This window comes from Artibeus jamaicensis, unplaced genomic scaffold (genome assembly GCF_021234435.1).
Source record: "Artibeus jamaicensis isolate MK-2021 breed Jamaican fruit bat unplaced genomic scaffold, CSHL_Jam_final contig_233, whole genome shotgun sequence".
NCBI lineage: Eukaryota > Metazoa > Chordata > Mammalia > Chiroptera > Phyllostomidae > Artibeus > Artibeus jamaicensis.
In genome coordinates, this window is record NW_026521486.1 from 44,126,757 (window position 1) to 44,139,439 (window position 12,683).

Consider the following 12,683-nt stretch of genomic DNA (forward strand, 5'->3'; position numbering starts at 1 on the left):
TGATCCAGAACAGTTGTCCTCGTTTAACTGTGCCTTTCTGGGGATTTGGAATTTGTTAAGACTTTTCTTATAACATCAGTCCCAGAACAGGTACTGCTCCAAACCTCTGACCAAGATTACCGGTGCCACTGATCTGTCAGTGTACTCTAATACGCTGCCAGTGACGTGCACAGCCACATATTTCCTGTGCAATCAACTACACCCTCATTTCCCCAGGTCCTGTAACATCCATCTATACATGTTATATTTGTGCAACAGACTTTTTAAAACATAAATAAGCATGCACGGAATTCAGTACAACATACAAGTTCCATTTCTGTTGAATGTATTATGGTATGTAGTGCAATAACAGTCTGCAGTTACTGACTTCGGGCGCCCTTCTGAGAGGGGCAGTATGTTGCTAAGGAAACAATGAGCTATGTGCAGTGATGGTAATGAAATAATTCGGACAGCAACGACAGTAAGGAAAGTTCAAGGAGGCCTGTGTTTCAGTGCCTGTGCCCCACCACTTCTGGCGTGGCATCTGCACAAGCTCTTAAGCTGTAGTTTCCTCGTCTGCATAATGAGAGCAATAATGCCTGCAGCTGCAAGGAATACAGAAGCCTCTCACACAGTGTCAGGAAGTGGCTCTTCCTCCCCGCCCCATTCCTATTCCCATTTTTCACTTTTCTTACAGAGAGATACTTATTTCTGCCTTGCAAAGTTTCTTGCTACATGCCTCGAACCAAAAAGTGTTGGTCATCTCAGAGTACTCAAAGAAAGGCCATCTGAAGTATAAGAAAGATGATAAACAGAGTTAACAGGTAGCATAGAACTGCAAAAACAGAACTGCTGGCACAAATTGGAAAAGATGAAGAAGCACAGTTCGCCCAGCCCCAGAGCGAACAGACGTCCTCCCTATCCCGGGGCTGCTGCCTGTCTTTACTGGTATGAACAACCCTTAACCTGGGTGTAGAGATGGAAAGGTTCTGGGTTCTTGGCCAGGGGCTGTGGGGACTTAATATATATGGGCACATCAGAAATTTTTGAAAAATATAGATTTACATACGTTTGGAAATACAGAAAATATGAAATTACCAAAATACAAAATCACTTAAACATGCTAGCATTTAGCATGTAGTTTCTTTTTCAAACTAGAGGCTCTGGGAAAGGGGGCACTGGCTAGTAGATTTGTGAGATGTTGGAACTCGTACCACCGTTGGTTCCAGCTTTGATCTTAAAATACTAGAAAAAAATGATAGGCCTCGGAGGAGGGACGCCAGGCAGGTGACTGATGCCATGGGTTCCAGACTCAGCAGGGTATTCTTCGGGTAGTTGCTGAGATTTTTAGTATCTTTATAATTTGTGCACAGGTTTGCCATGATCAAGGGAAAGTGAGAATTCTAAACTTTTTTCTTTTTTTTAATCATAAAGATTTCTTTGGATTGCACCGAACTAAGTAGATGAGACATGAGACAATGAAGAATCTAGCAACATTTTGGCCTTTAAAACTTGAATTTACAGGTTGTTGGGAACTGCCCCGCCTGGTTTCAGGAGCTCTAACCCACCCCCACGCCCCATGCCCCACACCCTGCTGTGGCTAAGGCTGATTGAGTGACCTTCAGACCGTAAGCCACTAAGGAGACAAAGCTTCTCCCCCTGGCAGGGGCGCTGCTTCTGCTCCTTCTACTTTCCCCTGTCTGGCCCCCAATGCTGGATCTGTTAGCCAATGATGGGTAAGAGTCCCAAGGGGGGATGACCTAAGTCAGACACAATCACATGGAGGCCCCAGGGAAGGACTTGGGGGGCTATAGCTAAAGGGGGTGATGGACTCTTACCCCTCAGCTTTGACATAGCCTGAGTCCTCATTCTGTCTGCAAGAAGCCTCCTAATCTCTTGGCTGCCTTACTTCCCCTGCCTGACTTAAGCCTGAAACAATGCTGGTGGTGGGTACTGCCCAGTAATGGAAATGGCAGATTCCCTAGGGCAATCAGGCCTAAGAAAGAATATGTAAAATCCTGTGAAACCTGCTTTGTTTAGAAAGCTCTCAATTAAATAAGGATCCAAGCAAGAAGTGAGTTTGTTCCTCAAAGTTTTATAGCTCTTTAGCTGACAGACCCTGACTCAGAATAGGCCCTCAGAGTTCTTTGTTATGTAATGTTTGATCCTTGCTGCCTGACAATGATCAATGAGCTTTACCTGTATTCCTGTGCAAAACAAACCCAATAAAAGCCCATCGAGGAAAAGGCTCTTGGCCCTTCTCCTCTGAGAGATCAGCCACCTTTCCTCCCCAAGCAGATCATGTCTTGGTAGACTTATTCTCATCTGTGATGTGGGCGGGGTGGGGGAGGGGGTGGGGGGCTGTGGGTGGAACCCACCACAACAGGTGAAACTGGCATTCCAAAATAGGTGAAGTGGGAAAAAATGACCCTTTTAGCTCCAGAAAGGAAGGAATACTTCTAAAAGAAATAATTCTAGTACTTAATTTGCCTCTAAATGTATACACGTGGCCCAGAGGACAACACTTATTCCCATTTAGCAGCAGCTATTAAAATGCATCCCTAAGTCCTTTCATTAAAAAAAGACATGATACCAAGTACCAAGTGGAAAGTGTTACTTCGAAACTCATTTGAGCACCTCTGTGGTCACAATCTGCCAAATGAGCTTTTTCATGATGTAAAATAGTAATGAAATAAAGTTATTTTATAGTGAGTGAGTGTATGAAGGCAATGTTACAATTTATGTAGTCAGGACAAAGTATTCAACAGCAACCAGTGATTATCTCCTAACTGCCTCTGAAATTACACTTCTATGAATGTATTATTATATGCAGTGCAATGACAGCCTGCAATTGTTAATTAACTTCAAGTGGTGCTTTTTATAGAATAAATCAAAAGCCAACGACTTCACAAGTGGTCATTTGTCTCTGGCAGAGATTGGGGGACTGTGTGGGCGTAAGAAGCTAATTTCTGTGACAAGGAAAACCAATTCAAAGAGAAGAAAGCTGACTCTGTACAAAGGCATCTGTGTTTTTATAGCCTTTGAATATTCATATCTGTATCTTAGAAACCCCTGAACTCCATTCCTTTAGCGAATCTATAGCATTTCATACTCGGTGGTAAGCCAAGGCCAGTTTGCTACACTGATGACTGACTCCCTGTTGTGGGGCTGGAGGTCAAGCTTCAAAAAGGGTCCCTCCTGAATAGCGACTGCAGCAGCTGCACGGCAGCAGCAGAAGGCTGGACATGAACAGGAATGCTGGGGCGAAGGTGCAAAGTGTCTCTCACTTGCACCCCCACCCCCAGCAGCTCCTGCCCGATGTCAGGATCGGAAGTGTCTGCCACAGGCTGGGCCCAGTGCCTTAAGACTGCTCCGCTACCCTGTTGGGAAAGCCTGTTGGCCATCACTCTGCCACATCCTGGTCCAGATAAAGTCAGGCAAACCTCATTTTAAGCAAAAGCGTAATATGGAAAATACAACTAATGCATTGAGGTGGCAAGTCTTTTTTTTTACAACTAAATCACAATATTCAAAGTAGGAAATATTAAGCTAGATACTTAGCTAAGTGCTTAGAGAGCGAGATACCTGTTGTCTCTAAGGTTTGCTGGCCCAGGGTAATGCGGAAGTAGGAAGCATGGGTTAGGTCTTGGACTTACCCCCTGAAGGCAATGGTAAGGCATAGAAGATACAAGTGACACAGTCATGTTCAAGTCCTCTGGAGCTCACACTCTGTGCAAGTAAATAATGGCAAAGATGTGTGTAAGGAGGCCTCTGTGCACCTGGGGACGGATGATAATCGACTGGACAGAGGTGGTTGTAGGAAGATTCAGGAGTTACCCTGATAGAATTGAGAGGAGCTGTTGAGAAACTCGTGGTGGGGTTGAGGGGAAAGGAGACAGGCTGGTTCAGTATTGCTTTCTTGAACAACTCGGTAGTGTGGTGGCATTCACTAAATAAAACAGGTTAGTGGGAGATCTTTTAAGTCATGAACTCTACTAAACCCTGAAAAATGGTGTTACCTTACTAAAGTTAAATATGGAAGCAAATGCTCAAGAATACATGTTTTGTGGGCAGATGTGTTTGCCCCTACTTTTCAGCCAAATGCTATCCCCCTCTCAGTCCCTTAACACCGATGGAGGCTGCCTCTTTTACAAAGGAGTCCAGGATGTTCGCTGAATTTGGGGGCTTTTTTATTCAATGACAATAGCACACTGACCCCATGGCACTCCAAAGCCAGCACCCTGCACCGAGGCTCTGAACCCACAGAGGAAATGGTGATGACTTAGAAGTCTAGGGGAGCTCTACTTTTTCTCTTGTCTGAGCCCTTATTTTTCTAGTAAACACAGTTCTAACAGCAGACAGAGACAAGGAAATTCCATCAGCAGAAAATAGGTTTCTTTTTCCCTTCACTGGGCAAGGCCCTTTAAGACACAAACAGGTAAGCACCCTAAGGTCCTGCTGAGAGCTGCCACAAGGCAGAGTTGAGAGCCCAACCCACTAAAATCAGGCCTCGGGAAGTTCTTCCACCTAATGTTTCTGACTTCAATCATGGCCTCGACTCTTTCAAATTTCCCAAGCTGGTCTTCATGTGACAACCATGTTGAAAGGCATACCTCCCCCAATGTAGATTTTCAAGCTTTCCGCCCAGAGTTTGCCAGGGCAGCCATCAATCACCGTTCTTTTTCTTTCATAAGCCGAGTTCTCAGCCTGGAATTCACTTACGAATCAGCTTCATCGTGGCTGACTTTTTCCAAGTGTGTGTGCATCCCAGCCTTGGTCGGGGCTGGGTAGCTAGTTCTGACACCTAACATTCAGTCTCCAATGAAAATTCCCTCTGGAATTTAACAGTCCCTTTACCAAGATGTAACATTAGCTCAAATCCAAGACTTTGGTGTGGAAACAAAGCAGTTACTAAACACACCGTCACGTGTATTTTACTGTTAGAGTACCTGGAACAATATGATGAGTAGCCCCCCTAGTATTAAGTAATAGAATTTCTTATATACTTTACAGCCACAAGATATTAAATGACTAATTGGTTAACTACAGAGTTAGCAAATATTTTAACATCGTACAGAATTAATTCAGGGATTCGTGAAAAAATGTATAACAGAATAGAATAAAGTGTACTTCAGTGGAAGAAAAGATTCAAGGTTATTGAAAGCACAGAAAATAAAGATACTATTTTTAAATGCAAAATACATATATACATATAATTATAAAATACATCACATACCTCTTTCCATCTGTTGGCTTTCCATGACGGGCATCTGACAGATCTGCAAGCTTTGTGAGTTCGAGGTTTCCGTAGATGACTGCAAAATTTTTCTTCTAATTTCCCTTGATTTCGGTCAATACAAAGCACCTCACGATACTTGAAACCTTTACCACAAGAAGCTGAACACTAGAAAACAAATATTAATGCACTCGATTCAATTTATCTTAATTTAAATTTATCTACATGTATAAAATGAAGCCATTGAAACATCATTGCTTTGATATTTTTGTTAAGATATGCTTTGATATTTCTAATTAGAGAGAATTTTAACAGTTACGACTCTGCTCTGGATTGCTGTTGATATCATAAGGTATCCATTCATTCCATTGAAAAACACCATCTATGATGTACCAAGCACCTTTCTGGCACAGAAATGCTTTTAGATCTTTTAAAGTGACAGACTCTCTGAAGTTAACTCCTCTTATCGCACATAATCCAACAAAACTTGCTTTCAGTTTTGTATGGTCACCACCTCTTCTATGTTTCACACTGCAAAGTAGGTATGGGATGTTTAAAAAAATGCAGCGATCTCTCAGTGCAGGAAACAGTGATCCAGGAAGCTGAAAGCACACATTTTTTAAAGTGCGATTCAGCTTGGGTTGGCTCTTTGCATCCATCTGGAAGCTGTATCTCTCTACCTTTAACCATCCAATATATTTAGTAAAAAAGCAATGACAATCTCTGTAAAGATAGAGATTGTAAAACAATTACAATCTCTGTAAAGAGAGATTTGAATTCACTCTCAGCCGGTGGCCACGTGCTGCGTGAGGTCAGTGCGATGCAGGGGAAGCGGGCTCTGTGTTGACCACCAGCTCCACCGCCTACAGCCACGGTCACTTGGGCACATTTCATCACCTGCCCGAGCCTCGGTTTCATTTATAAAAAGGGAATAGTAACACCAACATTACAGGTTTATTATGAAGATTTACATCAGATAAAAAATATGAAATGTCTAACAATCTATCCCACGTGGTATACCCTCAATAAGCGTAAGCTTCCTCTTCTATTATCTTCCTCCATATAGTCCCCTAGAGGATAACAACCGAGAGCATGATATATGTACCCGGGAAAAGTCAGGCAAAGAAGACATGAATTCCAAACAAGCTCTCTCAGAACTCTGAGACAGCCTTTCCCATATGGTTTCATTTAGAAGCATATGACTTCTGAGAACATTAGATAATATTATGAATTTTATGTATATTTTCAAAGACTGTTAGGCCAATACAGATTATTAGATTACTTTGCTTAAAAAATTTGGAATAATTTAGCTTTTTATATTATCTGCCATACTAAATCCCATTTGCGTAGACAGTTGATTTAAATCGTTGTCTTGATTAGTAAGACTTATTGCTATATATCTGAGATGTTCTCTTCCCTTCCCATTAATACAAACAGCCTTTACAGTCCACTTAACAGACTTGACTTTGTGAAAGTCTCTACAGGTCTCCATCCACTGCGTGGTGGATGTCCTTCCCTGGCTGTTCAGACCCGCCCACCAGTGCACACTCAGCTCTGCTGGGCAGTCCCCTGACTGTTTCATTACTTCACTGTTTATTTTTCACAAAGTGTAACATATTTTAGGCCCAAAACATCATATATCACCAAGTATCAAACATATACTGTCAGGGATTGTACATTCATATTCACACATAGAAGAATGTTCTCTCTCAAGGTGTATTTTTTTTGTAACTTTTAAATGGTGACCATTTGAACAAAAGAAAATTCATTGCTCTGTTAACCCATTTTAAAAAGTAATAAATATTTTGAATATATATTATAGCAATACAGTAGTACTTGTGAAAATGGAGGAGTGTTATTTTATTCATTATGAACATTTTCTACAATACACTAAGAGGTACAGATTCTTTAATAACTACTTCTTGCTTTTGCCCTTGATTTTTCCTCAAAGTGCTCGTAATCTGAATGACACATGCCATCTATTAAATAAACAATGCCAGAGCGGATCTTAAACATTAAGCCCAATAAAGATCAGCCAAAAAAGTGCTATAAGACACTAAAGACCATTAAAATAATACAATAAATAATTATAATGGAATTGACAAATTCATGAAAACTGGTCATTTCTCTCTGAGCTATTTCATAAATAGTAAAGGAGAAAGTGACATTTAAACTCAGTCTTGAAGAAGTGGGTTTGTTGATATGCCAAAATGGATGTTTTTATATTTCAATATATCTTTTCTAGACATTGCTCAGGTGTCTGTTTTGTAAAAATATGAGTTCTTTGGTGCCTAAAATCCAAGAATCACTCAGTAAGCATACAGTAAACTCTTAAGAATAACTGATTCATTTGCAAAACTATATATGTAATGTAAGAGGAGACATTAAAAATTCTACTCTAGAATTTATCAGTGTATCTTCTCTATAAGAAGTATCTGTGAATGGACTGTAAACTTGGACATTGTAATACACTATCAAAGTTGAGAATATACAGGTTTGGGAAGAATAATCTAACTAGAGGCCGCCTCTGATTCTTTCCCTTCATTATTGTAACCTGTACCTAAGCTATTAAACATAATTTTAAACATACTGCTTTTTCCCCTCAAGAACTGACAATGGCTCTCTTCCTTGATTTCTTGAGCCACCTAATTTCAGTCGACATACCTTTCCAACCTTGCTTTCTGTTACTTTTCAACATGTGACCTTTGCTCTACTTAGGCATAATATACTCACTTCTATTTAATGTGACATGTTCACTCAACAACAGTGCCTTACTCATATTGCTTCCTTTTACCTCCACGAATCACTTTCCCCTGGTGCTTTCTAAATCTCACTTACCCTTGAAACTCTCAGTCAACTGCATTTCTAGGGTAAACACTTACCAGTCTTTCATTTCTCTGAACTCTTCTGTCTGAGGCTCACTCTGTCTTTAGCACTTCATCATGTTCTACTTTTGTCACATGCTTTATCTACCCCGCCTTCTAGAGGTCAAGGACCTTTGAGATCACCCACGAAGTGGCAAGCACAATAAATATCAGCCGATTAATTGATGTTGATTTTTAGTATAAGCAATTCGTATTTGTCTTTAGTAAACTATAAAATTATTAAAACACTATAGATTCCTGAAATGTATTTATTGGTTAATAAACTCAAGTGCCTCTAGGAAACGGACAAAAAATACAAAATCAAAGTATTATGATATAAATTATGCTTTCATTCCCCTTCTAAAATAGAGCTCTCTTTCTTCAAGATCTGAAGAAAAATAAGATTATTTAATTATGGCTGATTAAATCTATGTAGGGATTTAAATGAAAAAGAACATGCAAGCATTATGGATTAGTTGAAATGAAGCAATATTAGAGTAAAAAAATAGTTAAACGCTATCCTACTTCTCTCAAACCACAACGCATTCTGAGTTGTAAATATTATACAAAAAGCCCTGGCTGGTGTGGCTCAGTGGATCGAGTGCCAGCCTGCAAACCAAGGGGTCGCTGGTTTGATTCCAATCAGGAAACATGCCTGGGTAGCAGGCCAGGTCCCCAGTAGAGGGTGCATGAGAGGCGACCACACATTGATGTTTCTCTCCCTCTCTCTCTTTCACCCTTTCCTTCTAAAAACAAAATAATAAAATCTGTAAAAAAAAAAAAAAAAAGATTCCACAAAGCCCATTTGATAGGAATACCCCAGGATGTTGGTTCTTTTCTCTGGTACACCAGCAATCTTTTTCTCCCTCTATTTCATATCCTTGATATCATTCTACTCCATTGAGGTTTTACTAGTACAGTAAAATTCATTAACAGGAGTCTCATGAAAAGAATTTTTCTTAAAAATCACCTCTATCATCCTTAGCTGACATCTTAAATTCTTTCTCAGATTTTTTTTTGTATGACTGCTATGGAAGAGTGGTATAGACTCCAGAAGTAGCAACATTAAATATGAGTACCCTAAATTAACCGTTCCTAGAAACTAGGCGAACACAAATGTCTATTTAAGGAAAACAGGGCAGTTGAAACAAATAGAGAATTTGCAAGCCCCAAAACTGTAATAGATTTTCCAGTTATTCAGTTTGGCTGGTGCATTCAATACCACAGTGAGAGTTGCGACCAGTGAGTCCACTCTAATACACAATTAACTTTGGAACAAGTCTACTCTTATTTTAAAATTTAGTTGTATATAGTGACAGAATAAGATTACTTCTGATATTTGAGATGTGGGATACTACTTTGTTTACATATAAGAATACTACATAAGAGTGATTGAATAGGCTTAATTCATGATACATTTAGTTAACTCTAGAAACTTAAATTGTTAAACAGAATAAGGACATAAAACTTATTTATCTTCAGTTCCAGAAAACAGAAAACACTGTGTGTATGTGTGTGTTGGGGGGGGGGGCTTTCATAAACTATTACGCCTATCTGACTTTCTGTCCTCTCTAGAAGTGGTGGGAACCATACCAAGAGAATTGGCATGGACCCTAATAAGCAGTGTGATGGCCCTGAAAAATGCAATTACTTCACTATGCCTGAGTCAGGCATAAGAGCCTTCATAGACCTTACAAGCCAGATTGATACCCACAGGCAACTTATATAACCTCACTGAACCTCCAGTTTTCATATGTAATATTGGCAAAATATCTACATCCTGTAAATATTTAGGTAAAGAAGGGACTTTTAGAAACAGAATGGCCAAACTCAGAAAACCCAAAAGACAAGGATGCTCACTCTCCCCATTCCACTGAACATAGTATTGAAAGTCCTAGCAACAGCAATCAGATGAGAAAATAAAAGACACCCAAATTGTAAAGAAAGTAAAACTGCCCCTATTTGCAGATGACATAATACTATATGTAGAAAACCCTAAAGATTCCACCAAAAAACCAAATATAATTAATGAATTCAGTAAAGTTGTAGGATACAAATGAATATTCAGAAATCTGTTGCATTTTAATACACTAATGACAAATGATCAGAAAGAGAAATTAAGAAACAATCCCACTTACTTACATCAGAAAGAATAATATACCCAGGAATAAGTTAAAGAAGTAAAAGACCTGTTCTCTGGAAACTGTGCAACATTATGAGAGAAATTGAAGAAGACAGAAATAACAGGAAGGATATATTATGTTCATGGATTAAAAAAATGAATGTTTATGCCAATTAATATATAGGTTTAATGCAATCTGTATCAAATATAAATGACATTTTCACAAAATTAGAATCCTAAATTTATATGGAACCACAAAAGACCCTGAATAAACAAAGCAATCTCTTAAAAATTTATTTTAATTGTTGTTCAAGTACAGTTTTCTGTCTTTACTCCCATCCCAGCCTACCCGCCCCCAGTGCTCCCTACCTCCCTCCAATTTCCACCCCCCTTAGTTTTTGTCCATGTGTCCTTTATACTTGTTCCTGTAAACCTTTCCCCTAAAATTCCCTCCCCTCTCCCCTCTGATCACTGTCAGCCTGTTCTCTATTTCAATGTATTTGGTTATATTTTGTTTGCTTGTTTTAGACAAAGCAATCTTGAGAAAGAACAAAGTTGGAGGTATAACGTTGATTTCAAACTACACTATAAGCTATTATAATCAAAACAGTATGTACATAGATCAGTGGAATAAAATAGAGTGCCCAGAAATAAGTCCATGCTTATGTGGTCACTTAATATATGACAAAGAAGGTAAGAAGAAGCAATTGGGTAAAGGTACTCTGTAGTCTCTTAAATAAATAGTGATGGAAAACTAAAGAGATAATGCAAAAAAGACAAGAAACTATCCCACTTTCTTACACCATACATAAATATAAACTCAAAATGGATGAAAGCCTTAAATGTAAGACTTAAATGAAATGATTAAAGTAGTAGAAAACATTGGTTATAAACTAACTGACATTCGTCTTAGAAATATTTTTGTTGGCTATGCCTCTAGGCTAAATACAACAAAGTAAAAAACAAATGAAGGACTACATCAAACTAAAAGCTTTCGCACTTTAAAGAAAACCATTTACTAAACAAAAAGGGAACCTACTGATAGAAGATAATGGCAAATAATATATACAGCAAGAAGCAATTATCCAAAATACAGGTGTGGGAAAAACTAAGTTTACAGTTGTATCCAAAAGTGTTTATTCTTCTGTTATTTATTAATTATTTTAGTACTTACTTGCATTCAAACTGTATATAAAGAGACATGGAAACACCAATTCAAAAGAACCTATGCACCCCAATGTTCTTAGCAGTATAATTTGTAGTAGCCAAGTGCTGGAAAAAGCCTAAGTGCCCCTTAGTAAATGAGTGGATCAAAAAATTGTGGTACATTTATACAATGGAATACTTTGTGGCAGAAAGAAGGAGCTCCTACCCTTTGCTGTAGCATAGATGGAACTGGAAAGCATTATGCTAAGTGAAATAAGCCAGGCAGTGAAAGACAAATACCATATGGCTCACCTATGAGTGGAACCTAATCAACTAAACAAAGGTGCAAGCAAAATACAACCAGAGACATTGAAATAAAGAACTGACAGTGACCAAGAGGGGAGGGGTGAGGGGAATAATGTGGAAAGAAGGGGAAAGGTTGTCAAGGAGCATGTATAAAGGACCCATGGACAAAAACAATGGGGGTAGGGGTGGGAGGAGTATTGAATGTGGGAGGTAGGGGGCATCAGTAGGGCAGAGGAAAGTAATGGGGGGAAATGGGGACAATTGTAATTAAACAATAAAAGAAGTCTACCACACACACACACACACACACACACACACACACACACACATATATATATATATATATATATATATATATATATATATATATAAACTCACACAACTCAACATCTAACAGTGCAGTTAAAAAACAGGCCAACAGCCCAGGCTGGATGGCTCAGTTGGTTGGAGCTTCGTTCCATAATGGATTGGTTGTGGATTCAATTCCTGCTCAGGGCACAAACTTAGGTTTCAGGTTTGATCCCTGGTCCAAGGCACTGGTTCAGCTCTGACATGTATGAGAGGCGACCAATCAGTGCTTCTCTCTCACATCGATGTTTCTCTCTTTCCCTTCCTCTCTCCCTTTCCCTCCCTCTAAAAGCAATGAAAAAAAATAGTCCCCAGGAGAGGATAAAACAAAATAAAAACATAAAAAATAGGCTAACAACCTGAATAGATATTTGCCCAAAGAATACATAAGATGCTTAATATCACTAAACACCAGGGAAATGCAAATCAGAACCGCAATGAGGTATCACCTCACACTTGTCAGAATGGGTATTATAAAATGACTAAAAAGAACAAGTGTTGGTGAGGATGTAGAAAGAGGGAACCCTTGTGTCCTGTTTTGGGACTGCAAACTGGTACGGGCACTATGGAAAACAGTATAAAATGGCCTCAAAAATTAAAAATAGAACTATCATATGACCCAGGGATTCCACTGCTGAGCATTTATCTGGAGAAATCCAAAACACTAATTAGAAAAGGTGTA

The 12,683-nt window shown here is 39.1% G+C and overlaps 1 protein-coding gene across 1 annotated transcript in view; it reads right to left on the reverse strand.

The window, feature by feature from the left end:
* The window catches only part of ADAMTS20 (ADAM metallopeptidase with thrombospondin type 1 motif 20), a 165,952-nt gene that overhangs the window by 31,289 nt on the left and 121,980 nt on the right, over window positions 1–12,683 (reverse strand). Inside the window, exon 29 of the mRNA XM_037162336.2 lies at window positions 5,216–5,383. Within this exon, the coding sequence (XP_037018231.2) occupies window positions 5,216–5,383 (168 nt within the window). The remainder of the gene's footprint in view (window positions 1–5,215; window positions 5,384–12,683) is intronic.